The 26282-nt window shown below is 41.8% G+C and overlaps 1 protein-coding gene across 4 annotated transcripts in view; it reads left to right on the top strand.

Annotated features, from left to right (window-relative positions):
• COL15A1 (collagen type XV alpha 1 chain) overlaps positions 1–26282 on the top strand; it is a 638286-nt gene that overhangs the window by 244754 nt on the left and 367250 nt on the right. For all 4 annotated transcript variants that reach the window (XM_066579143.1, XM_066579144.1, XM_066579146.1 and 1 more), the window contains exon 7: positions 6194–6312. In XM_066579143.1, the coding sequence (XP_066435240.1) occupies positions 6194–6312 (119 nt within the window). The remainder of the gene's footprint in view (positions 1–6193; positions 6313–26282) is intronic.

Genomic DNA, 26282 nt, shown 5'->3' with positions numbered 1-26282 from the left:
AGCCGGTATTCTTTTTCAAAAATTTTTTTAAATAAAAGCTCCTTCTTACGGCTACCTGTGACTGTGTGCATTTTACAGTTTGTCTGATGGGAGTTGTAGTCCATCACTATTGCACTTAGGCCTGTTTGCGGCCTTCCTGAGTATTTTTTTCTGCCTGGAGTTTGCATTACTATACTGCTCTCAGCGACAAAGACTATGCACATAATTCCAAGATTATTTACACCGACCTGTGTCTGCAGTGAATTAGAGGCGCACAGCGTACGGCCACAGCGACTGATAGAGGGAAAGTGATATACACACTATATAGCCTGTCTTCTTTTAAAAAAAAAACAAAAAAGCTCCTTCGTTGGGCTACCTCTGACCGTCTGCATTTTACTGGGTGCCTGGTGGGAGTTTTGGGGCATCACTATTGCATTGCTAGGCCTGTTTGCGGCCTTCCTTCCTTTTTTTTCTGCCTGGAGTTAGCGTTACGATTCCGCTCTCTGCGTGAAAGTGTACGCATATAATTCCATAATTATTTACAGCGGTCTGTGTCTGCTCTATTCGTAATCCACCATGCTGAGGGGTAGGGGTAGGGGTCGAGGATGTGGACGTGGGCGTGGATGCAGAGTTCCAAGTGAGGATGTGGGCACAGGCCGAGTTCCTGATCCAGGTGTATCCCAGTCGGCTGCTGCGGTATTAGGAGAGAGGCAAGTTTCTGGGGTCCCCAGCTTCATATCACAATTTATGGGTCCACATGGTTGACCTTATATACAAACAGAGCAGTGTGAGCAGGTCCTGTCTTGCATGGCAGAAAATGCATCCAGCAATGTATCGGGCACCCAGTCTTCTACGCAGTCCACTGCTGAAACTCTGAATCCTCTGGCTGCTGCTCTTTGTAGTTGAAAGATGAATAAAGTGTCCCCCCCAACTGTCCAGTATCAATGAGCTGAAATTCAGGACACTAGAAAAGCTGAGCTGACATCCTTTCCCCTTACTAGATAGATATTAAAAAGGCCTATGGCCTCAGCGCACTTTAAGACTTCCATGTTTGGGCAGTCTGACTCCTTCATATTTAATGCTGTCTTTGGGTTCCTTCGACTCGCTTGTGCTGTGGGTACACACAGACTTCCCATAGCGGTGATTTCCCTGTCCTGCACAACGTGACTGACTGACTTGGGTAGGGTGCATAGTGCAGATGCCTTTCCCCTTGCGCTGTCGCTAGAGCTATCCGACACCTAGACAGAATGAATACTGTGTGGGCACATGGACTGCCCATTGCTATGTCAGTCACAGCACCTTGGGTCTCACAAGGTATTTGCTGGGACCAAGCCTGGCCAAGGTCCCGCTCCCATCCTTTCAACACGGGCTACAGCGGGTCCTGGTCATGGTTTCTTGGCCTTGTAAGGCCACTTCCTCCTCCTTCATGGGGTCAGGTGATCAGCAATGCGCATCATGCATTTTCTCTCGTGTTACCACAGTTCTCTGAGAAACTTGTTTGGGCCAAAGGAGAGGAGAGTAACTGCATTAATGTTACAGGGGTCTGCCTATACTTCAGTTGCAGAAATGTTACAGGGGTCTGCCTATACTTCAGCTGCAGAAATGTTACCGGGGGCTGCCTATACTTCAGCTGCAGAAATGTTACAGGGGTCTGTCTATACTGCTGCTACACAAATGTTACAGGGGTCTGCCTATACTGCTGCTACACAAATGTTACTGGGGTCTGTCTATACTGTTACTACTGAAATGTTAGTAATACTGGACTATGCCTATACTGCTGCTACGGAAACGTTGCTGGGGTCTGTCTATACTGTTACCACTGAAATGTTACTAATACTGGGCTCTGCCTATACTGCTGCTACGGAAATGTTACAGGGGTCTGTCTATACTGTAACTACATACAAAATGGTTGTTAGCAGCACAATCCTTGAATCCCAAGCGGATCAGACAGGGAACATGCAAACGCCCTCCTTCAGTCTGGATCCAACACAGACCATCAATACATATTCCAAGAAAGAATGATGAAGGCAGCAGTTGATGCAATGAATAAAGAGGTTTACTTGACAAAGAATCAACAACTTTCAAGAGTCGAAACGTCGTCTTTTCTGTGTGGGAGGAATAAACCTCTTTATTCATTGCATCAACTGCTGCCTTCATCATTCTTTCTTGGAATATATACTGTAACTACAGAAATGTTACTGGGGTCTCCCTAGACTTCTGCAACATAACTGTTAGTGGGGTCAGCTTATACCTTTGCTACAGGAATATTACAGGGGTCTGTGCATAGTATGGGTGCACTAAGTTTTCCCATCGTGGTGTTCTACGTATCTGGCCCTAAAAAAAAAAAAAACAGGCTGACTAGGGCATGGAGTGTCGGCCGAAGCCAACCTGTATTTGATCTCACGTTAGCTCAGCTATCGGGGGCACTGCAGTGGGATTTATCAATGTACCATCAGTGGCTTTCTGGGACCCACCCATGCTGTGGGTCCACATAGACTTCCAATAGCGGAGTTGTACCTGCCTGTGACTATTAATGAAAAAACCCACTGCATGCAGTGTGGGCCGAAGCCCACATGTACTTTATCTCACGTTAGCTCAGCTATCGGAGGCACTGCAATGGGATTTATTAATGTACCGTCAGTGGCTTCCTGGGACCCACCCATGCTGTGGGTCCACACAGACTTTCCACAGCGGAGTTGTACCTGCCTGTGACTATTAATAAAAAAAACCCAGTCTGACTCGGGCATGCAGTGTGGGCCGAAGCCAACCTGTATTTTATCTGACGTTAGCTCAGCTGTCCGGGGCACTGCAATAGGATTTATTTATGTACCGTCGGTGGGTTCCAGGGAGCCACCCATGCTGTGGGTGCACACAGACTTCCCATAGCAGAGTTGTACCTGCCTGTGACTATGAAAAAAGGCCAGACTGACTCTGGCATGCATTGTGGGCCGAAGCCAACCTGTATTTTATCTGACGTTAGCTCAGCTGTCCGGGGCACTGCAATGGGATTTATTTATGTACCGTCGGTGGCTTCCTGGGACCCACCCATGCTGTGGGTCCACACAGACTTCCCATAGCGGAGTTGTACCTGCCTGTGTTTATTAATAAAAAAAACCCAGTCTGACTGGGGCATGCAGTGTGGGCCGAAGCCAACCTGTATTTTATCTGACGTTACCGCAGCTATCCGGGGCACTGCATTGGGACAAACAAGAGGAGCGATACAGCGCTAATGAGACGTTCACAGCTACGCTAGCATTGGAGTCTGCTCTAGGCCCACGATTGCTGAGGGTTTGTGCAGAGGCCTATTTCCTGGGTGCAGTGAAAGTCTGCTTCCTGCCTACGATTGCTGAAGCTGTTGGCCGAGGCTTATGTCCCGGGGGAACTGCAACTGCGCCAGGTTGGGGCTGTGGAGCTTTTCTCCTGCTAATCCAGTCATTGGAGCGGTGAAAGGAAAGCTAACTGATTTATTGAGCCCGTCGCAGATGAACTAGCATGGAAGTCCGCTTTATGCCTACGATTGAGAGCTGATTAGACTATCTCCGGAGAGCAAGGGTTTCTCTATGGGAGATGGGCAACACAAAATTGGACTATTCGCAGATGTTGTGCTACTGACCTTGACGGACCCCTTGGGTTCCTTGATAGCAGTAGAGAGTATTGTGTCTTTATTTGGGATAGCCTCTACCTACAATCCAAATATAAGCAAATCCCAAATTCTAGGTATACATGTTGGTGCATCCCCAAAGAGAGACATACCAAAGGAAATTTGCTGTCAGTGGCCTCCCGTGATTCCTTATCTACCGTAGGTTTATCTAATAAAGATTTGTCACCCACTAAAAGATATTATCTCCCCAAATCTCAATCCACTACTTTCCTCAGTCCAATCAGAATTAGGTTTGCTTGAAAAGAAAGAACCATCATGGTTTGGCAGAATAGTTTGGTATAAGATGCTAATATTACCAAAAATTGTGTACCTATTTCATACCCTGCCCTTCCTGATTCCACACAATGAATAGAGTGTGGAAAAATACTGATGTGAAGGCACAACACTCTAAGCTACTAGAAGATTAAGGTCCAATATGTGAAAGTGAAAGCACTTCTTTTTTATTATTTACACAAAATAAAAAAACTGCAAGTGGAAACGCGTTTTGGGGACGGGCGCCTTCGTCAGTTTGGCTAGATTAAACATAACCGGATGCCTTGGGGTGACACAATTCCAAAGGTTTTGGGATGTGCCAGAAGTCCTGTATGTGGCAGTGAGACAGGAGGGAAAGAAGTGCTTTAGCTGTTTTTCTATAAAAAAGAAGTGCTTTCACTATCGCATATTGGATCTTAATCTTCTAGTAGCTTAGAGTGTTGCGCTTTCACACCAGTATTTTTCCACACTCTTTTCTCTATACTCACTCCCACCTTGGTGGAGCATCATCTGGTTGGCAGGACCTCCATCATTTGAAACACTTTGCACTCCAGAATTATTTCACCCTCTCACTTGGTCTTGCTCCACCCCCCTTTTTTAAAATATTTTTTTACTCACAGATTCCACACGATGTCATAGACAAATTCCAAAAACAATTAAGATTCATTTGGGATGGTAGGAGACACAGAGCATTTTATATCTTCACCGTGGACGAGGTGGACTGGGAGTACCTAATTTGTAGTCCTACTATCAAGCAATAAATGTAAACCAATCAACATTATGCCACCATGGAGTTATATGGAAAGGCAGTATAATAGGAATAAATCATTAGATTCCCTACTTACAGCCTCAGTTCTCAACATTCTATACTCAAACCTCTTTATGTCCCTGGACATACAAGACATGTCACCTCCCATGCTAACATCCCTTCTAGCTTGGAACCTGTGTCTACAAATATAAAAATATGCCTGAAAGAAAACCTCTAGAACTGCCCCTGGAATTACTCTCCTCCTTCATCTCTAAGCTATCCACTAAAGGTTGGGTTAGACAGGGTATCAAACTAGTCTCTGATCTCGTAGAAAATTAAAAGAGAGTTCCATTTCAAGCCCTTAGAGAGAGAGATTTAATCTCTCCACTAAGGATCGCTACTCATATTCTCCAATTCAGTCTTTTCTGAATAAATCTCAGTTAATGGAGTGTACATTTCCAAGCAAACTAACTCCACCTCTTCTATCTAAAGCTCTTCCGATTCAGAGAACTATCACAGGAGACATGGGGGATACAAACAAAATCCATCTACTCATTTGGGAGAGGAACTTGAGAGAAAATATAGCAATATCACAATGGTTATCTTCCTTTGAGTGGGCAAATAAAGCTACTTTAAGTGCAAATCTCCTACAAACCCATTATAAAGTATTAACCAGATGGTATTATACTACATTCAAGTTGGCAAAGAGTTTCTCTAATGCTAGTAGTCAGTGTTGGAGGGATTGTGGGCAGGTGGGAACAATTTTTCCCACCTTCTGGGAATGTCCCTTAATGCAACCCTTTTGGGAAGAAGTTTTCAAATCCTACACAATGTAACAGGCCTCAGAATACTCAAAAGGCCCAAGATTGCCTTAATGTTGCTAGAATGTAATACCATTAAAATATAGGAAATGGACGTGTTACTGCCTATTAGCCGTTAAATTATCCATTACCAGAAAATGGAAGTCAAAAAATCCTCCTAGTTCCAAAGAAATGCTTGCAATTGCAGATCACTAATCCATGTGGGATCCTTGGCGGCGCTGTTTGTCAAAATGATGTTTTACTAGTTTCTTTGTTCTTTTATTATCTGATTTGTTTTATATAGTTTATACATAGTATTATTTTTGTATGTGCTCAAACGTGAATAATGAACAATTTACAGGATGCCGATTATGCACATATATTCAAATTTTTATGTGTAAACTGTACAATTTATGAAAAAACCCAATAAAAATTATTTGAATTAAAAGAAAAGTTTGCTTTTGAGCGATAATCGTTGTGTCTAAATGGGCCTCAACTCCAGCACTTCTGGCTCTGCGGTGATGAGTCAGTCAGTACATTTCATTTTATATGTATGGGATGGAACCAAGGTAAACAAGTACTTTTATTCCTGTAATTCTTCTGTTAGTGTTAAATTCGATTACTTGATTTATTAGCCATTCAGTTATGTAACCTGACATACTATATACGGATTGCTCCATCTGTCTCTGATGAAATTCATTACTGAGACTCATTTAGTTTATTTTAATAAATGTCACTGTCTATATTTTTCAGAATTAGACCACATAGAGAAAGCTATGGAAGCTGCAACAGCAGAAGCTCTGATGTTAAAGTCTCTAACGGCTGACACTGGTTCAGGAAGCGAAATATTATCTCCATTCTCCAAAGGCTGGGTAAATTCTACTATAACAATTTAGCTGTAAAGGAATGTTTATATATGGCAAAATTCTGGCATCAAACATGCATCCAATGCATCTGAGTGGGGTTGTTTATGTAGAATATGCATGGCTTTTCCTATCCCATTAAATTCTATGGGGCATCCCAGAAAGATAAGAAACAAATCTGCTGTATGTAAATAAAATCTAAAGCTATACATTTAAAACTTTGTTATTAAACCTACACATTAGATTTAAAGAGAGGTTCTGAAAACTAGCAGACCGTTTATTCTTCTTATGGTGGTTAAGGCACTAAGGTAGAGCCTCAGGTGGAGCAGCCATAGGTCTGGAGAGTAGTTAGATGGAAAGTCAGGAGTCAGGAACAGGAATTCTCGGTTTGCAGTACAATGGATGATGCGGGTAACGTAGTCAGGAAGGAAGCCAAGAGTCAGCAATGGGTAATCGTGGTTTGCAGGAGAGGAGCAGGTTTAGGAGATGATGCTTGATCAAGGCAATAGAGCACAATAATCTTGCAAGTAGCTGGGGTAAGGGTCGGGAAGGGTTTTTATTGGAAATCCTAATTGGAAGCAGGGCAGGGACAGGATAGGGAAGCAAGAACTGACCGAACAGGAATAAGGCTAGGGAATGCTGGGGAAATTGTCCAAAGGCCTGGATGGTTCAACAGGGAGAGCCACTGGTCTGGGAACAGGAGGTCCTGGGTTTAAGTCCCATTACCCCTATTGCCCTATTGACCCTTTTAACCTCTCACCCACCTTAACCTTCATGACACAGCCCTATTCTTCAAATCTAAGGCATCATTTTATTGGGTAACTTCTTTGTATACTTTTGCTTATCCAAGTGATTCTTCGTGATGCATTGTGCTTTATGTTAGTGGTGAATTTTGGTTGACATGTTTTGTGTAAGTGTGTTTTAATTTCACAGGATGTTACGAAACTATTCATCAAATTTTCAAGAACTATTGCAAAATATATTAATTTCAGTTTTGATTTGGCTTTGAGGATCTATATATTAGCACGACCTCCGTAAATTACCCCATTTTAAACCCTAAACCCTTCAAAGTATTCAAAACTGCATTTAGGAAGTTTGTTAACTCTTTAGGTGTATGACAGAAATTAAAGTGGAGGTGAAATTTACAATTTTTTCTCTTGCAGATTTCACATTTTAAATACTTTGTTTTGTAAAGCAGCAGGAATTATCCAAGATACAAAACACAATGTTTATTACCCAGATCCCATCTTAAAAAATGCCCAAGGGGCAAAAAAGGCTTTTGGTTACGTACCCTAAATTCAGACTTTACTTTCATTAGTTATATTATAAAAATAAAAACAAGGCAAACAAGTTACAAGTACAGATAGCTAGCTTCCTGAGACGACAAATGAGTGTGAATAACTCCTAGTCTAGGGGATTAAGTGTGCTCTCATATAGATGATATAAGTAGTGTGGCTCATCTTAATCGGCTGGGCAAAAATCACAACAAAATTAAATTTCTGCCTACTGTGAGGTCAGTGTGCATTCAATTGGCAGCCAGGGCTGTCATCATATATGTCCTCAATCTTGCATATGGGTAGCAGTTCCATTGGACGTCTGCATTACATGACCTAGCCATATATAGCATAGGTACAGTGTAACCAGCAGCCATTTTACAATTACGCACAGAGCAGAGAAGCTGCATCATGCTTTTATACCTATATAACACAAAGTCTGTTGCTAGGGACAGATATTTTACAGATGATATATTCCTGCTGGTGTGAAAGCTTCTAAACCAGCAGAGAACTTAGACAGGGTTCTATTGGAGGGAGCAGAGAAGGAAGCTGGAACACATTTATATGCATATTCAAAATATGGTCTGTGCATTGGGAGAGGAGATCTTTCTGTTGCTGTCACTGTATATAGCAGCAAAACAGACAAACTACGTTTTGGCATGGGAAATATTGCAGTTCTTTGTTTGTGGCCTTTGACATTGCTGAAAGTCACCAAATCAGCCACTGTGAATTATTTCCTAGTCTTATGCAGCTAGCAGTGGGGTTTGGGAAATTCAATTACTCTGCACCAAACCGGGACAACTCACAAAGGTAAAAGCTATGCTTTGTGGCATTATGTACTCATATATTGTGCTTCCCAGGGATTGTGGCTTATTTAGTTGGGAGCGCTTTAATCTATATATATAAAATTGAATGTACGCGTGTGTGTCTGTGTTTCTGTCTGTCTGTATGTCTGTTTGTCCTCTATGCGCTACTACACCATTCATCCGATCGCCATGAAACTTTGGGAAGTTGTTGAGTACACTCCTGGGAAAATTACTGGCATAGTACAACTATCCTTTGATAGGTGGCGCGTGCGAGCATCGTCGACAGTTATGCCCCCCAGACAAAGATCGTTTGATTTCCATCTCAAGCACAAAAGCAAAAGGCATTACGAGCAACGGGATGAGTGTTCAACCAGAAAATGATGCATCCGCCGAACGTTTCGCAAGACAATTGCTGGATATTGAGAATGCTGAGGTAAAATGAAAGCTGTGCTGTGATTGGTTGCTACTTATACTACTGAGGTTACATGAAAGCTGTGCTGTGATTGGTTGAAATATATTATACCACTGAGGTAAAATGAATGCTGCGCTGTGATTTGTTGCTATTTTTTATATTGCTGAGAAAGAATAAAAGTTGCGCTGTGATTGGTTGTTATATATTATACTGCTGAGGTAACATGAAAGTTGTGCTGTGATTGGGTGTTATATATTATAAAGCTGAGGTATCATGTATGCTGCGCTGCGATTGGTTGTTATATATTATACCACTGAGGTAACATGAAAGCTGCGCTGTGATTGGTTGTTATCTAGATATATAAAAACGAATGTATTGTATGTCTGTCTTCGCAGCAACGCGCGACGGGTAAGCTAGTTGTTAATATAAGAAAAAACAAACAGGGAAACTGCAGATACACACAGTGTGTGTGTCAGCAGCCACAGACCTCATCAGTCCGGCCACTATGAATTAACTGCAGGCCTTATGAAGCTAGCAGTGGTTTTCTGCAAACTGTAAAGTTAGCTGATAAGTTACATAAACCTGCACTAAAAAGGGAACAAAAAAAATATTATAAATAAGGAAACCTGAAGAAAGCAAGGAATAAGGGACGTAACAGTGGAGGTGGTGGAGGACGAGCCAAGTTGGCACTTCAAGCATCTCCCACTGAAGCAACAGATCCACGTTCTGTAGCAAGCGAGGCCAACCCACTGCCATTCCTTCGAAGTGGTTCTGCCCATACGCAACACCCACAGCACACAGAACAGGTCGTAGAGTGGATGACACAGCATGCCTCAACTACCACCACCTCCTTTACCTACCAAGAAGTATAAATATGTATGTGCTTCAAAGAGTATATCTCTTAGGAAATAAAAGTCAGAGGTGGACTCACCTGGTGTGAGGGGGCCTGTCTTACGGCACTTGTCCAGGAATGCCTCCAATGAGGGCTGCTACACACACCTAATCCCTGAAGAACAACCCCTCCCATTTGACTGCCTTGTAGTTGTGTACATAGGGAGATCAAAGGTTTAGCTGTTGGATTCTGTGGCTGCTCACCGACACTCCTATTTTGGCATGTGATCACTAGTGGTGGTCATTTTCTTCCGGCCTGCTGTCATGTGATCATATGCAGAGGCCAACTTCTTCTGGTTGTGTAATGTGACTTGTTGCCTTTCTGGCAAGGCGCGGCAATTTTCCAACTCTTCCCACCCATTTGTAATTACATAGTAACATAGTATGTGAGGGTGAATTCACACAAGCGTGTTTGTGTGTACAATTGCGCACAAAAATGCATGTCTATTAGAACAATTGGTTCCTTATGGTGTGGTCACATGTGCATGTTTTACAGGCGTGCAAACGCATGTACCTGCAAGACATAGGACATGCGTGCACCATAGGTCTGTGGTGCCAGTCAATATTCCCCAGCAGAGAGTCCCCTTGTCACTGTGGGATACTGATACCCATGGAGAATAAAGAATCCCCTGTCACAGCTGTTACAGATGTGATAGCTGTGGCAGAGGATTTCTTCATCCCGGTGGGGAGTAAAGATTCCCCTGCCACAGCTCTCACAGCTGTGGCAGAGGATCGCGATGTTCTCCCATTGCTTTCAAGGGGACCGGCACTTCTGCATTCCTATTGAAAGCAATGGGCTGCCAGCAAGCCCTGTAGGAAACTTGTGGGGTTTATATAAGCCCTTCCCTGAAAATCATCCCTAGTATGTGTTAAAAATAAAAAAATATATATACTCACCTCTTCTGAGCTGCCGGGGCTCAGGTGCATCCAGCCTATCTTCTCCCTGCACTGCTCTGACTCTGTGGATTTAAAATGCCAGCCTGCTGAAAGGGCTGTATCTGATCGGCTGAGCGCTCAGCCAGTCACAGATAGCACTCAGCCATTCATTAACCCCTTGAGTGGCGGGTTTCCTACCACCCTGTCGTGCCCACCAGGGCAGGTTTTTTAAAATGGTCTAATCATTGAATTTCAACTAATTTTGCAGTTGCGTCTCAAGAGCCATAACTTTTTCATTTTTCCATTGACACAGCCATATAAGTGCTTGTTTTTTGCGGGACAAGTTGTGATTTTTTAAACGGGGAGGAAAAAAAGAAATGGGGAAAAAAGAAAAAAAGGGGCCATGTCATTAAGGGGTTAAATAATGTATTAACTTCCTTCTCTGGGTCATTACGACACATGGATACCACATGTGTCATTGTATTTTTGATTTTTTTTCAAAGTAAAGGGAGACAAGAGTTTTTATTTTATTTTGTTAATAATTTTTTAACTTTAAATTTTTTTTATTTTTTTGTCCCTTTAGGGGACTTCCACAGGGACCCATCAGGACCCCTGATCACATTCCGGGGGTCCGATGGTGACAGCCCTTTACATGCTGCAGTTACAGCCCTTTACATGCAGCAGTCACATAGACTGCCGCATGTAAAGGGTTAACACAGCAGAGATCGGAGGTTTTCTCTGATCTCTGCTGTAAGAGCTAGTACCTAGCTGTCCTCTGACAGCTAAACACCAAGCTCTCCCTGCCACAGAGACCATCGGCTTGCTTCTGACAAGCCGACGGTCTCTATGGCAACCTGTAAACAAAGCAGGAGGTTGCCGACATATCGGCAATATCTTCTGCTAGTTTTTCAAAGCCCTTGCTTTGTTCTCTGTGGGTCTGTGCAGGCAGAGCACAATGTCACAGCTTGTGGCATTGTGCTCTGCAGCTCCCATAGTGATACATAGCCCGGAAATCTTCCGGGCTATGTTGCTATGAGCAGTGGAGCTCGTCCCAGAAATTTTCCGGGCGTGCCACTCAAGGGGTTAAATGACAGCTACGTGCTGCCTGTGATTGCTCACAGCACTCAGCCAATCACAGGTCAGTCTTGGCCATTCATTGAATTCAGCCAATCAGATACAGCCATTTCAGCAGGCAGGGATTTTAAATCCCCACCTGCTGAAACAGAGTCAGAGGAGTACAGGGAGAAGGCCAGAGCCCCGCAGTTGAGAAGATATAGACCAAAATAAAATAAAATGTAACCTTTATTAGAATCCTTGCTAAAAACATAGAAATGGGCCAACAAACAAACAAACTATTAACCCTTTCCAATCCACTGTCTGACCTGTAAAGACATTATGATTTAAGGATGTAGAGCTCCAATGTTGGAAGACATCTGTCGGGGGTTCTCTTACTGAATATTGCCAGCTTCTGTGCTGTCGGAGCCTATCCAGAGTGTCACCTCATGCAGTACTGGCTTTAGCCAGCATATAGTACCGCTGTATAACGGTAGAAAAAGAGTAAGCCCCCTAGGAAAACCCAGATACAAATTGGATTGGAAAGGGTTAAATGACAAGGAGACAAATATGATTTGGGGGGATTTGGTCAGTATTGGCAGCACTGTTAATGTCACCAGTACTTAGTGGATATTCAGCCTTTTCAACCAGCACATTAGCCTTTCGCACATCTAAAATCCCATACAGATGGGGTTTCCCCACAAAGCTCCTATTGCACAAAGATAATTACCCCCACATCATCTCACACCTGAAGAAGGGTTCTTATGTTATGGTTCTTATATTTATTGTGTTATATGCAAACAGCCAGATATCAGATTCCTATAATTTATTGGTCTAATTTCATGTACCACGTGGGTTAAAATACTATCGCATAAATGTGAAAGGGTTAAATTCTCCGTTCAAGAGGGCAATGATCCGTAAAGATGTTAATTTAACCAAAGCAGACATTATGCCTGCAAAAGACCCATTTCTTAGTAATGGCCTGTCCGAAATTTGTTAATAAAAACTACCTGAGCAGAGCACCATCTGTCCCCTGGAATGTGCTACGAAAAGCTATCGGGCAATCACTGACACATTAAACTTCAGGTGTGCTCTTAAAATGCACCTCTTCAGGGAGTCCTATTGTATCCCCTAAAACAAACCACTCTGTACTCCACCTGATAACATGCTCCCTGTCCTACCAACTGCAGTTCCTGCTAGCCGTAATCAACCGACACCTGCAGCCATACCGATTCAGCCACTATATGGCATGACCATTGTGTGTATAGCACCCCTCACTCTTCACTCTTTACCTTCTGTATCACCCCATTATTTCCAGTATGTAAGTTCATTGGAGCATGTCCCTCACCCCTACTGTTTCCATCAATTGATTACTTCATGTAACTGTGGACTTGTTTTTATTTCCCCTGTCTTGTAAGCGCTGCGGAATATGTTGGCGCTATATAAATAAAGATGATTATTATTATTACCCCCAGATATATATGTCTTGTGCCCAAAATAAACATGCAGGTGTTCTAATAGCATTCAAAGTAAACCTAAACTTTATACTAAACGAACAAGTAATTGACCTCTTCTTCACGGGAACTTTAAACAGCAAACCTATCACCCTAGCAAATATTTACACCTTGAACAATGCCCAGATTTCTTTCCTAAATAAAACCATTAAAAAAAGTAAAGGAAATGCAAAAGGGCATCTGGTTATTTGTGGGGACTCTAATGTCATCCCAGATATATTAATAGATTTGACTACTAAACATAGAACATCTCCCACACTATGCCTTGGCTTCACAACGAGACCCTATATGACTCCTTTAGGTGCCTCAGCTCATTGGCAAGGGAATTTATCTTTACTCTCCTTGTTTCAAATCTTCAGAAACGGGTACGACTACATGGTCTGATCATTCTCCAATATACATAAAAATGACACTAGGAGCCCCTGAAGAAAACACAAAAATTTGGCGTAATAATGTAAATTTCATTAAATCACTGAAAAATCAAGTTATGCTTAATGAAGTCTTACAGGAATATTTTCAACTAAACAACAACCCAGATATAAGTACATTTCCGTTATGAAACACCCATAAGGCAGTCATCAGAGGAGTACTAATAAAATTAAGCACTCAACATAAAAAAAAAAAGCTCAAATAGATGACCTGCACGCCAAAATTCAAATTTACGAAAAATCTATTCCAAACCCCCAAATAAACATCCATCAGGAAGATTTAATAGCACTAAGACACAGATTGAGGACAATTCTGCTACAGGAAATTATTAAAAATAGAGATTATGTGTGCGCGAATTTCTATTACTCCTTTGTTAAACCCTCAAAACTTATGGCCAACCTAACAAAAAAAAATACATTAAAGCTAAAATTCCATAAACTATAAAGCCAAATGACTACCATTAGGATATCTCATCCTCAAGCTATAGCAGAGAAATTTAAATCTTTCTATGCAAAATTATACAACTTACAGGACGACTCCCCTGTTTCTCAACCCATATAACTATCATAAATATTTTTTTAAATAAAATCTCCCTCCCCACCATAGATAACAAAAAACATAATATAGATAGACCCATCTCACTAGAGGAAGTAGTTAAAACCATCAATCTCTTAAGAAACTAACTCTCCAGGCCCTGACGGGTTTTTGAAACAAATATTATAAAATATTTTCACATAGCTTATTCCCACTCCTGAGCACTACCTTTATCAAACCTATGGCCAGAGATTTTCTTCCTGAGTTGATGCTCCAGGTTATTATAATTACCATACCAAAAACAGGCAAGCCTTCGGACCTAGTAGCTATCTAGAGACCCATTTTACTACCTAATTCAGATACAAAAGTATATTCCAAAATTCTGCCTGACGTAATTCACAAGGATCAGGTGTTCTTCTCCAAGAGCAGACAAGCGTCTGACGGCATGAGAAGAACACTCAACTTACTTGGAGCTCTGGGACCGAGTCAGATGCCTTCTCTCCTCCTTGCCCTGGATGCAGAGAAGGCATTCAATAGAGTCCACTCTGGGTTCGCCTTCGCCACTCTTCAAAAATTTGGAATAAAGGGTAGATTTCTTCAGGTGATCCATGCCCTATACTCTACTTCTAGTAGATGATATCCTTATCTAGTCATTAAGCTATGCTACCCATTATCGAATATTATACCCACTAATTTAAATCCTCTGTAAACCTCAATCCAGAGAGAATTGGAGTTGTTGGGGAAATCAGAACCATTTTGGTTCGGGAGAATAGAACTTTGGCAAAACTAGCATTTTGTAAAACTTATGTATGTATTCCCAAATTTCTCAGTCCAACATTACAGAATTCTAGAGGCAACTGTTGAACTTTATTTGGAATAATAAGAGGCCTAGGGTTGCAGCACCGATCCTATATCTGTACAGGCAGCAAGGAGCCCTAGGAGTTCCTAATCTCTGGTCAGGCGACAACTATGAATCAATCTGCGGTATGGCTAGAGGATTCCCAGATGACTACATGCAGTAATATGGAAAGGCAGCTTACCCCTTCAGTGGTGTTTCTTACCACCCTGTCAGACCCACCAGGGCAGGTTTTTTTAAATGGGCCAGTCAATTAATTTCAACTAATTTTCCAGTCCCGTTCAAGGAGCCATAACTTTATCATTTTTCCATTGACAGCCATATAAGGGCTTGTTTTTTGCAGTTGTAGTTGAAGTTGTATTTTTTAATGACTTCATTTTTGACTATATATAATGTATTGCATAACTTTAGTAAAAAACATTTTAGGGAGATTGGGGGAAAAAAATTCTGCCATTTGTTTTTTTGGATTTAATTTTTATGGCATTCAGCATGCAGAAAATAATGTGATACCATTATTCTCTGAGTCAACACAATTCCAGTGATACCAAATTTATTTAGTTTTTTGTAATATTTTGCTATTTTGTGAACATTTAAAACATTTTTTTTCTTAAAGATTTGCTTTTGTGTCGCCACATTCCAAGAGCCGTATTCATTTTATTTTTTTATTGCCAGAGCTCCACAAGGCCTTGTTTCGTGCGGGATGAACTCCAGCCTTCATTTATGTAAATTTTGGAAACATGTAAAATTTTGATTGTTTTTTATTCCATTTTTTAGGGGCAAGATTAACACAATTTATAATTGAGGCATGTTTTTTTTATTTTTATTTTCACTGTATTCTCTGAGCAGTATAAATAATACATTAAAGTAATTCTACAGGCCAGTATGATTACGCCAATACCAAATTGTAATAGTTTTTTTCTTTTTCGCTCCTTTTAACACTTTAAACAAAAAAATGAAAATTTTTTTATTGTTGCATTCAAAGACGCCCTATCATTGAAAAATTTTTTATCTACGGAGCTGTATAAGGGTTTTTATTTTGCAACATGAGTTGTACTTTTTATTAGTACCATTTGTTGATCAGTGAGATAGACTAAATTAGCTATTTTTGGCACGTTTAAAAAGTTTTTTTTCAATGCTGTGCACCCTGCAGATTAAATAATAATCTAACTTGCATCTCTGGGTCATTACAAACGCAGGGACACCCATGTGTAATTTTGTTTTAATTTTTTTATTCTTTACAAAGTAAAGGGAGAAAGGTGGGGTTTGGGCATTTGTATTTTTTTATAATTTTTTTTACAATTTTTTTTTTTTTTTACTTTTTTAAAATTTTTGTCCATTTGAGGGGACTTGCATAATACTTTTGTATACTTAATACTCTGCTATGCTGAGGCTAGCAGGGTATTAGACAGACTATGACCCTCAGAGTCTGAGCGTCATAGCCTGATTTAGCTGGCAAACCCGGAGGCTATATTCAAGCCTCCTGGTGCCAGAGACCCATCAAGACCCCCTGATCACATTGCAGGGGGTCCAATGGTAACAGAGGGAGCCCCCTACCCCTGTCAGCCCTTTACATGCTGCGGTTGCTCAGACTGTGGCATGTAAAGGGTTAAACAGCAGAGATCGGAGGTTTTCTCCATTCTCCGCTGTAAGAACTGGTGCCCGGCTCATCTGACAGTCGATAACCAGCTCTCCCTGTCACGGAGACCATTGGCCGGCTTCTGATAAGAAGCACTTTGATCGGCTTCTGAAGTCCCTAGTGTATTTATTTCCTTACCTAAACATCAGAAGTTGGAATAAACAAGGTATCCACTCCATATGAGATCTTGCCTGTCCATAAACATAAAGAAAAAACATAGTCTAGACTCCAGCGAATTTTACACATACTGTCAGGTCATCTCCTTTTTGCACATAAATCACGTGAAGGATTTTACTTGGCCGCCCAATCTAATTTCTCTTATATCTGATAGTTTGAGTACACGGGGGTCTCTAACTAGACCATTCTAGAGTGGACAAGAGAGAGAGACACACACTGGGGAGTACAAAAAGATTAATTTTGCTAAATTGGGAGAGATCTAAAAATGAATTTCTCCCTAGCTCAATGGCTGAGCTCCTTTGAGTTGGCCAACAAATCTACTCTATCAGCTAACCTATTACAGTCCTATTGCAAGGTCCTAACCAGGTGGTACTTCACCCTCCTCCAAATTGGCAAGAAGTATCCCCGGTTAGTAGTAAATGTTGGAGGAAGTATGGACCAGAAGGTCCATATCTTTTGGGAATGCTCCCTTTTTGCAATCACACTGGAGAGAGGTGTTCCAGACCATTCAAGTAACTACAGGCATCACCTTGACATTTAACCCCCATTTAACTTTACTACTCCTAGAATGTACCAGCATCCCTTGTGTCCTATTGTAAATGGCTATGTTATTTCTTAGTAGTGGTCAAACTTATCGTACGAAAAAATGGAAATCCTGCTCTCCCCCTAGACTCAAGGAATTAATAAACACAATAACCAATCACTACACCTATGAGAAAATTCCTGCTAGATCTATTAGAAAGACTACTGAGTTTCACTCCAATTAGAATCCCTGGCTGTGTTATATGACATTATACACTATATCATGTTGATAGTTATATCAATGTTACATATTTTTCATTTTTTTTCTACTTATCTTATCCTGCATCACTAATGTACAAACTAAGCAGTGAAGTTTTAACTTGACTTATGAAATATGAATATATGTATATCATCTGCTAAATCGGATCATTTCCACTGATCCAATATATGCATCATATTCCATGTGAAAACATGTTGACGTAAGCTCTAGAGATGAGCGAGCATACTCGATAAGGCAAACTACTCGAGCGAGTAGTGCCTTATTTGAGTACCTGCCCGCTCGTCTCTAAAGATTCGGGTGAGGGCGGGGAGGAACGGAGGGGAGATCTCTCTCTCCCTCTCCCCCCTGCTCACTGCCGCAACTCACCTGTCACCCGTGCCGGCACCCGAATCTTTAGAGACGAGCGGGCAAGTACTCGAATAAGGCACTACTCGCTCGAGTAGTTTGCCTTATCGAGTATGCTCGCTCATCTCTAGTAAGCTCGATTCTTGTAAAATCTAATAAGAAAGAATTTTGAAAAAAAGGCTCAGAACTCCTAGCATCAAGACTGCATAAGAAAAACTTGCTTGAAAAAAGAGCGAAGGTATCCTACTTTCCATTTAGAGAAATTGCAATTCTGCAATACTTTAGAAGTGACAGTGGATTTGTGTATTGCCGTAACATACATAGTTTAACCCCTTCCCGCTCCTGGACGTACCTGGTACGTCATGGTAGCGGGATACTTCCCGCAACATGACGTACCTGGTACGTCATGTCATTAAAGTGTCACCGCGGCGACACAGCAGTGATGTCTGCTGACATAGTCAGCAGACAAGTGCTGCGTCCGGGCTGGGGACCAATCAGAGCGGTCCCTCCCCCACGATCGCTGTGATTGGTCAGGGAAAAACTCCCTGACCAATCACAGCGCAGCAGCGGACTTCGCGCTGTTTACAGTAGGGGCTCCATGTGCAAGCACCGCAGTGTGTTTCCGGTGCTTGTAGATAGAGCACCTACTGTGGTATTTGTGATAAAAAAGAGCGATTACTGTGTAGATTAGGCAGGGAGTGCGTGATCAGTGTAGTGGAGTGGAGTGGAGTTAGTGATCAGTGTAGTGGAGAGGAGTTAGTCATCAGTGTGGTGTAGTGGAGTGAGTGTTAGTGATCAGTGTGGTGTAGTGTAGTGAGTGTAGTGAGTGATTGATCAGGCAGTGTAGTGTAGTGAGTGTAGTGAGTGATTGATCAGGCAGTGTAGTGTAGCAGAGTGGAGTGAGTGATCAGAAGTGTAGTGTAGTGAGTGAGGGATCTGTAGTGTGTGATCAGAAGTGTAGTGAGTGAGCTGTAGCGTGCGATCAGCAGTGTAGTCTAGCGCAGCGTGTAGTCAGTGTATCCCTTGGTGTAAAAAAAAAAAAAAAAAAAGTTCCTGTTGTTCCCATTTCGTTACCTGTCCCGTCACCCGTTATTAGTTAGTGTAGCGTTTAGTTAGTCCGTCTAGTGTGTAGCGTGTCGTTAGTCAGTGTACTGTCAGTGTATTCGTCTGTGTAAAAAAAAAAAAAAAGTTCCTGTTGTTCCCATTTCGTTACCTGTCCCGTCACCCGTTATTAGTTAGTGTAGCGTTTAGTTAGTCCGTCTAGTGTGTAGCGTGTCGTTAGTCCGTGTACTGTCAGTGTATTCGTCTGTGTAAAAAAAACCCCAAAAAACAAAAAAAGTTCCTGTTGTTCCCATTTCGTTACCTGTCCCGTCACCCGTCATTAGTTAGTGTAGCGTGTCGTTAGTCCGTCTAGTGTGTAGTGTGTCGTTAGTCCGTGTTGTGTCAGTGTATTCGTCTGTGTAAAAAAAACCAAAAACACTTACGTGAATACACCACATAAGTTTCCGCGTTCTTTCCGACCCCCGTCCCGTGGTCACCCCATTCCGCAGTGTCCCATCTAATAAAACTTTTTCCCCGTGTGCCCCATTTTATATAAATATGGCCCGCAGGAGGTACACTTCAGAGGAACTGTATGCAATCATTGCATCAGACTCGGACTCAGGTAGTGGTGATGACGACCCCACTTTTTTGGCATTCTCCGACTCCTCATCCTCATCCAGCGAGTCTGAGCTCCCTGCACCCCCGAGAAGGCGTCCAAGGACCGCCACTGACCCCAATGCATCAGATGCTCACTAGAGTACCCCGGAAGATTACAGACCCCAGATCCCTGATTTTATTGGGAACCCAGGGATTCAATTTGACACGGAAGGGCTCAGAGGGAAGGACTTCTTCAAGTTTTTTTTTTCTGAAGAGTTAATTGCCCATATTGTTACCCAGACGAATTTGTACGCCCAGAATTTTACAGAAGAAAATCCCACCTCCAGCTATGCTAGACCCGATAAGTGGACCCCTGTGGATGCACCAGAGATAAAAAAAATTTGGGGGGCTTATACTAACCATGGGGCTAATAAAGAAGCCAACAATCAGGGCGTACTGGTCTACCGATATTTTGTACCACACCCCAATGTTCCGCATGGCGATGTCGAGGACGCGCTTTGAGTGTATTTTAAAATTTCTGCACTACAATGACAACCAGCTGTGCCCCCCCCAGCGATCACCCCAATTACGATCGGTTGTATAAGATCAGGCCCGTAATAGACCATTTTAACGCCAAGTTTGCCCAGGCGTATGCCCCACAGATAAACATTGCAGTAGACGAGTCCCTGGTACACTTCAAGGGGAGGCTAAAATTCCGCCAGTACCTGCCCAGTAAGCGGGCATGGTATGGTGTGAAGTTGTACAAGCTGTGCGAAAGTACATCAGGGTACACCCACAAGTTCCGTATTTACGAGGGGAAGGACACTAAAATTGAGCCCCCAGAATGCCCCCCGTGCTGGGAGTAACAGGGAAAATAGTGTGGGAACTGGTGCACCCACTATTAGACCAGGGTTACCATCTGTACCTGGATAACTTTTATACCAGTGTCCCCCTGTTTCAGTGCCTCGCTTCCAGAGGAACAGTGGCATGTGGCACTGTTCGGAAAAATCAAAAAAGCCTCCCTAAGACGCTGCTTGGGCAACTGCTCAGAAGGGGTGAGAGCCGGGCCCAATGCAGCGACAATGTATTGTGCGTTAAATATAAGGACAAGAGGGATGTCCTTATGTTGACGACAATACACGGCCACAGCAGTACCCCCTGCCCAGTACGAGGTACCAGTGCAGAGACCCCCAAACCAGACTGCGTCCTCGACTATAAGTACATGGGAGGGGTCGATCTATCAGACCAGGTACTGGAGCCCTATAGAGCCATGCGGAAAACACGGGTGTGGTACAAAAAACTGGCCGTGCACCTCGTACAGATGGCACTGTATAATGCCTACGTGCTGTTCCGAGGTGCAGGCCACAGGGGGACATTCCTTGAATTTCAAGAGGAAGTTATCAAGGACCTAATATTTGGGGACCAGGAGGTGAGGGAGAGGCCCAGTACTTCTGGAAGAATTGTACCAGGGCAGCATTTTCTCAGTGAAATTCCCTCCACTGCGACGAAGGGAAGGACCCAAAAGAGGTGCAGAGTGTGCTACAAATAGGGGATAAGAAAAGACACCATATACCAGTGTGAAACGTGCCCCACACAACCCGGCCTCTGTATAAATGAGTGTTTTAAGATCTACCACACGTCCCTGAAATTTTAATTTTTTTATTGCCCTGACGTTTTACCCTGATGTACTTCGCACAGCTTGTACATAAAGCCACATGCTAAGTCCTTCCCTTCTGAGCCCTGCGCCCTAAAAACAGTTTAGATTCACATATGGGGCATTTCCCTGTTGGGTAACATCATGGGTTACGTTTTCTCCTTCTGCCCCTGGTAAAAAATAAAAATCTGGGCCTAAACTGAGCATTATTGGAAAAATGTGAATTTTTCGTTCTCAACTCAAATTGTTAAAAAAAATTCCTCAAATACCTGTGGGTTCAAACCGCTCACTACACCCCTTAAAAAATTCCCTGAGGGGTGTAGTTTCCAAAATGGGGTCAGTTGTTGGGGGTCTCAAATGCACTGGTACCTCAGGGGCACTGCAAACACTACACGGTGTCTGAAAATTATTCCAGCAAAATCTGCATTCAAAAAAAGCGCTCCTTTCTTTCTGAGCCCTGCCATGTGCCCAAACAACAGTTTACATCCACATATGGGGCATTTCCGTGCTCGAGAGTAATTGGGTAATGCATTATGGACTATGTTTTCTCCTTCTGCCCCTGGTGAAAAATGAAAATCTGGGCCTAAAGCTGAACATTATTGGAAAAATGTGAATTTTTCGTTCTCAACTCAAATTGTTAAAAAAAATTCCTCAAATACCTGTGGGTTCAAACCGCTCACTACACCCCTTAAAAAATTCCCTGAGGGGTGTAGTTTCCAAAATGGGGTTAGTTGTTTGGGGTTTCAAATGCACTGGTACCTCAGGGGCACTGTAAACACTACATGGGGTCTGAAAATTATTCCAGCAAAATCTGCATTCAAAAAGCCAAGAAGCGCTCCTATCCTTCTGAGTCCTGCCATCTGCCCATACAACAGGCTACGTCCACATATGGGGCATTTCCATGTTCGAGAGCAACTGGGTAACGCATCATGGGGTACGTTTTTTCCTTCTGCCACTGGTAAAAAATATAAATCTGGGCCTAAAGCTGAACATTATGTGAAAAATGTGATTTTTTTTGTATTGAACTCAAATTGTTAAAAAAATTCCTCAAATACCTGTGGGTTCAAACCGCTCACTACACCCCTTAAAAAATTCACTGAGGGGTGTAGTTTCCAAAATGGGGTCAGTTGTTGGGGGTTTCAAATGCACTGGTACCTCAGGGGCACTGCAAACACTACATGGGGTCTGAAAATTATTCCAGCAAAATCTGCATTCAAAAACCCAAGAAGCGCTCCTATCCTTCTAAGTCCTGCCATGTGCCCATACAACAGGCTACGTCCACATATGGGGCATTTCCGTGTTCAAGAGCAACTGGGTAACGCATCATGGGGTACGTTTTTCCTTCTGCCACTGGTGAAAAATGAAAATCTGGGCCTAAAGCTAAACATTATGTGAAAAATTGGATTTTTTCGTATTGAACTCAAACTGTTAAAAAAAATTCCTCAAACATCTGTGGGTTCAAACCGCTCACTACACCCCTTAATAAATTCCCTGAGGGGTGTAGTTTCCAAAATGGGGTCAGTTATTGGGGGTTTCAAATGTACTGCTACCTCAGGGGCACTGCAAACACTACATGGGGTCTGAAAATTATTCCTGCCAAATCTGCATTCAAAAAGACAAGAAGCGCTCCTTTCCTTCTGAGACCTACCATGTGCCCATACAACAGGCTACGTCCACATATGGGGCATTTCTAAAAACTGCGGAATCTGGGTAATACATTCCAAGTTTTGTTTCTTTGCTAACTCCTACTGTTTTATATAAAAAAAAAGGTTTTATATTGAAAATCAGTAGAAAAAAGGAACTGTTCTAATTTTTGATGCACTTTCCTTTAATTCCTGTAAAACATCTAAAGGGTTAATAAACTTTCTAAATGCCATTTTGAATACTTTGAAGGGTGCTGATTTTAAAATGGGGCAATTCATGGGGGATTCTGATATACAGGCTCGGCAAAACTATGTCTGAACTGCATTGGTCCTTAAAAAATTTAGATTTTGAAATTTGCTAGTAAATGTGAAAAATTACTGCTAAATTTATATACTTTGTGGATTCTGCAAAAAGTAAAATAACACTTAAAAAATGATTGCTGTGTAAAGTAGGCCTATGGGAATGTTAATTAATAACTATGTTGTGGTGTTTGACTTTCTATCTTACAAAGAAAACAATTCAAAGTTTGAAAATTGTGAATTTTTCCAAATTTTCAGTAAATTTGGATTTTTTTTCCTAATAAGGACAAAATTTATTGATGAAAGGAATACACTAACATAAAGTACAATATGTCACGAAAAAACAATCTCAGAATCACCTTGATAAGTAAAAGCATTCAAAAGTTATTAGCACAGAAAGTGACAGATGTCAGATTTGAAAAATAAGGCTTGGTCCTTAAGCTCAAAATAGGCCATGTCATTAAGGGGTTAATGGTGAAATTCGGCAATCCAATCTACTACCTAAGTGAATGGCGATTATTCATCACTAGCTCAAAGCGAAACTTAAACTCTGTCATCCTGTACAATGACAATTTATTTGCTGCAGTCCCAATTGGCCATTCAGTTTCTCTTTGTGAAGAATATGGAGACCTAAAGAGTCATTGAGTTGTTGTAATTTTGCAAACACAATTAGATCTGTGTTGACCTTAAAATGGTATGCTTCCATCTCGGTCAGAAAAGTAGATATGCATAGGACCTCAAACCCAGTGATCCAAACATTCTACATGAACCACTTGTTGACAAATACAATTATATTTCCACCTCTACACACGAAACTGGGTTTCATGAAAAAAAAATTGTTTAAAAGCTTTGCCAATTGAAAGAGACTGTTTCAAGTACCTAATTTTGGCGTTTCGTAGCCTGTCATTTAAAAAAATAAAAACATTTTAATCGGGACAATGTCGGAACTCCAAGAAAATGCTTGGTTATCAAAGACGTTGTTAAGGCCTTTCTTCGAAATGAGTGAACAAAGAATTACACTGAAATTGTCCAGAAACTCTTACAGAGCTCCAAAATTCTTGATTGCTCTAATTGGTTTATCGAGCGCCGCGTCAGCCAATCAGAGCAGGCACTCAACCAATCACAGCCATTCATTGAATGACATCATTGAATGGCTGTGATTGGTTAATCGAGCGCCGACTCTGATTGGCTGAGCTGTGCTCAATGAACTAATCAGAGCAATCCCTTGCTGGAGGCCAGGTATTCAAGCACCGCTACCAGGAAAAGAGTGCTAGCACGAGGGACCCCGAATGCCATCCATTAGGTGAGTAATGTTTTTATTTCATGTAGTTTAGCTAGGGCTTATTTTCAGTGGAGAGCTTATATTTCAATCCCCCTTGAAAACCAGGGTAGGGCTTGCTAGCGGGGTAGGTCTTATTATCGGTGAAACATGATTTGTTGGTGTACAGAGGATGTCACCATGTCACAGTCCTGGATATAAATAAATCCTGGGAGAGATATTAGCAACATAGCGTGTAAGGGTGACTACCCACTACAGGTTTTTTTCACTGCGAAATCCGCGGCATTTTTTTTTCTGCAGGAGTCTATCAGACTTGTAATAGTAAAATTGCAATCGCGTAAAAATTGCGATTTTGCGGGATCGCGATTTTAACATTACAAGTCCCATAGACCCCTGCAGAAAAAAAACCATTGTGAATTTTGCAGTGAAAAAAACTGTAGTGGGTAGTCACCCTTAGGTTGAAAAAAGACATATGTCCATCCAGTTCAACCTATTACCCCCCAACGTTGATTTAGAGGAAAGCTAAGAAATCCCAATGAGGTAAAAGCCAATTGTTCTCATTTAAGGGGGAAAAAATTCCTTACTGACTCCAAGTCTGGCAATTCTTGAGTAGCAGTGTCCAAAACTGTTTGCACTATTTCATGTGTGGTCTGAAAAGTGGTTTGTAAAGAGAGAGAACAATATTCTTACGCCTAGACCTCTTTTAATGCACTCATGATCATATCTGACTTGACTGCAGCTGCCTGACACTGGTTGTTACAGTTAAGCTTACAGTTAACTAAAATCCTTTTCCATGTCAGTGTTCCCCAGTGTTTTCGCATAGTGTGTAATGGTGACATGTATTTTTCCTGCCCATGTGCAGAACTTTACATTTATCAGTGTTAAACCTCATTTGGCAATTTTTTGCCCAAGCCCCCAACTTAGGCTGCTTGTTCACAGGCGTTGCGGTATCACGCGGTGGATCTCCACCGCGGGAGCCATCGGCGAGCAGGAGCCAGAGGACGGAGAACTTACCTACTTGTAGAAGCTGATCAGGTTGGTTTGACAGGAGCGGCTATTTTCATTGAGGTACTCCTGATAGCATCTTTTAGAAACCTTTCAAACATTTTACCCACAATAGAAATAAGACTTAACGCCCTGTAGTTTCCAGGTTCACTTAATTATTTACTTTCCTTTGAACCTGGGGGTGTAGACCACCAGGACCCACCATTTGTTTATTTTAATCTTTTTAAGTCAGTCCTTCTCTCTGGATTAGACTGGTGGTACTTAGTGAAGAGTTTACTGTATCACTCTGCATTTCACCTGACATTTCATTTTCCTGAGTGAAAAAACTGGAGAAAAAACTATTTAACCGATTTTGTTTTCTCCTCATCCTCCGCTACAATTCTTCCCTTAGTACCTATTTAAGAGCCAACACTTTCCATTTTTATTTTTTCCCTATTTATATAGTTGAAGAACAGTTTAGAGTGAGTTTACTCTCTTTAGGAATAAGTCTCTCTGTCTCCATCTTTGCTGCTTTTAGTGATTTTTACATCATTTATTTTTTTCACGTTTTTAGTGTTCTCTGTTTTCTTGTTTTAGTAGTTTATGCTTCCTATTTGCTGTTTATTGCCTTTTTTACATCTTTATTGAGCCACATTGGCTTTGTCCTATTCCTAACCCATAAGGTATGAATTGCTCACACTAAGTATTTAGGGTGGTTGTAAAAAGTTCCCATTTATTGTCTGTACTCTTATTTATAAGGACATTGTCCCAGTCAATAAGAGCATTTGTGGAAATGTATTATATTATGGTCACTATTTCCCAGGTGCCCCCAACCTGCCCCCTCTTATTCTGTCAGGTCTGTTGGTTGATAAGTAT

Source organism: Eleutherodactylus coqui, chromosome 9, assembly GCF_035609145.1.
Source record: "Eleutherodactylus coqui strain aEleCoq1 chromosome 9, aEleCoq1.hap1, whole genome shotgun sequence".
In the NCBI taxonomy this organism is placed as follows: domain Eukaryota; kingdom Metazoa; phylum Chordata; class Amphibia; order Anura; family Eleutherodactylidae; genus Eleutherodactylus; species Eleutherodactylus coqui.
This window is presented reverse-complemented; position numbering and strand designations above follow the sequence as displayed.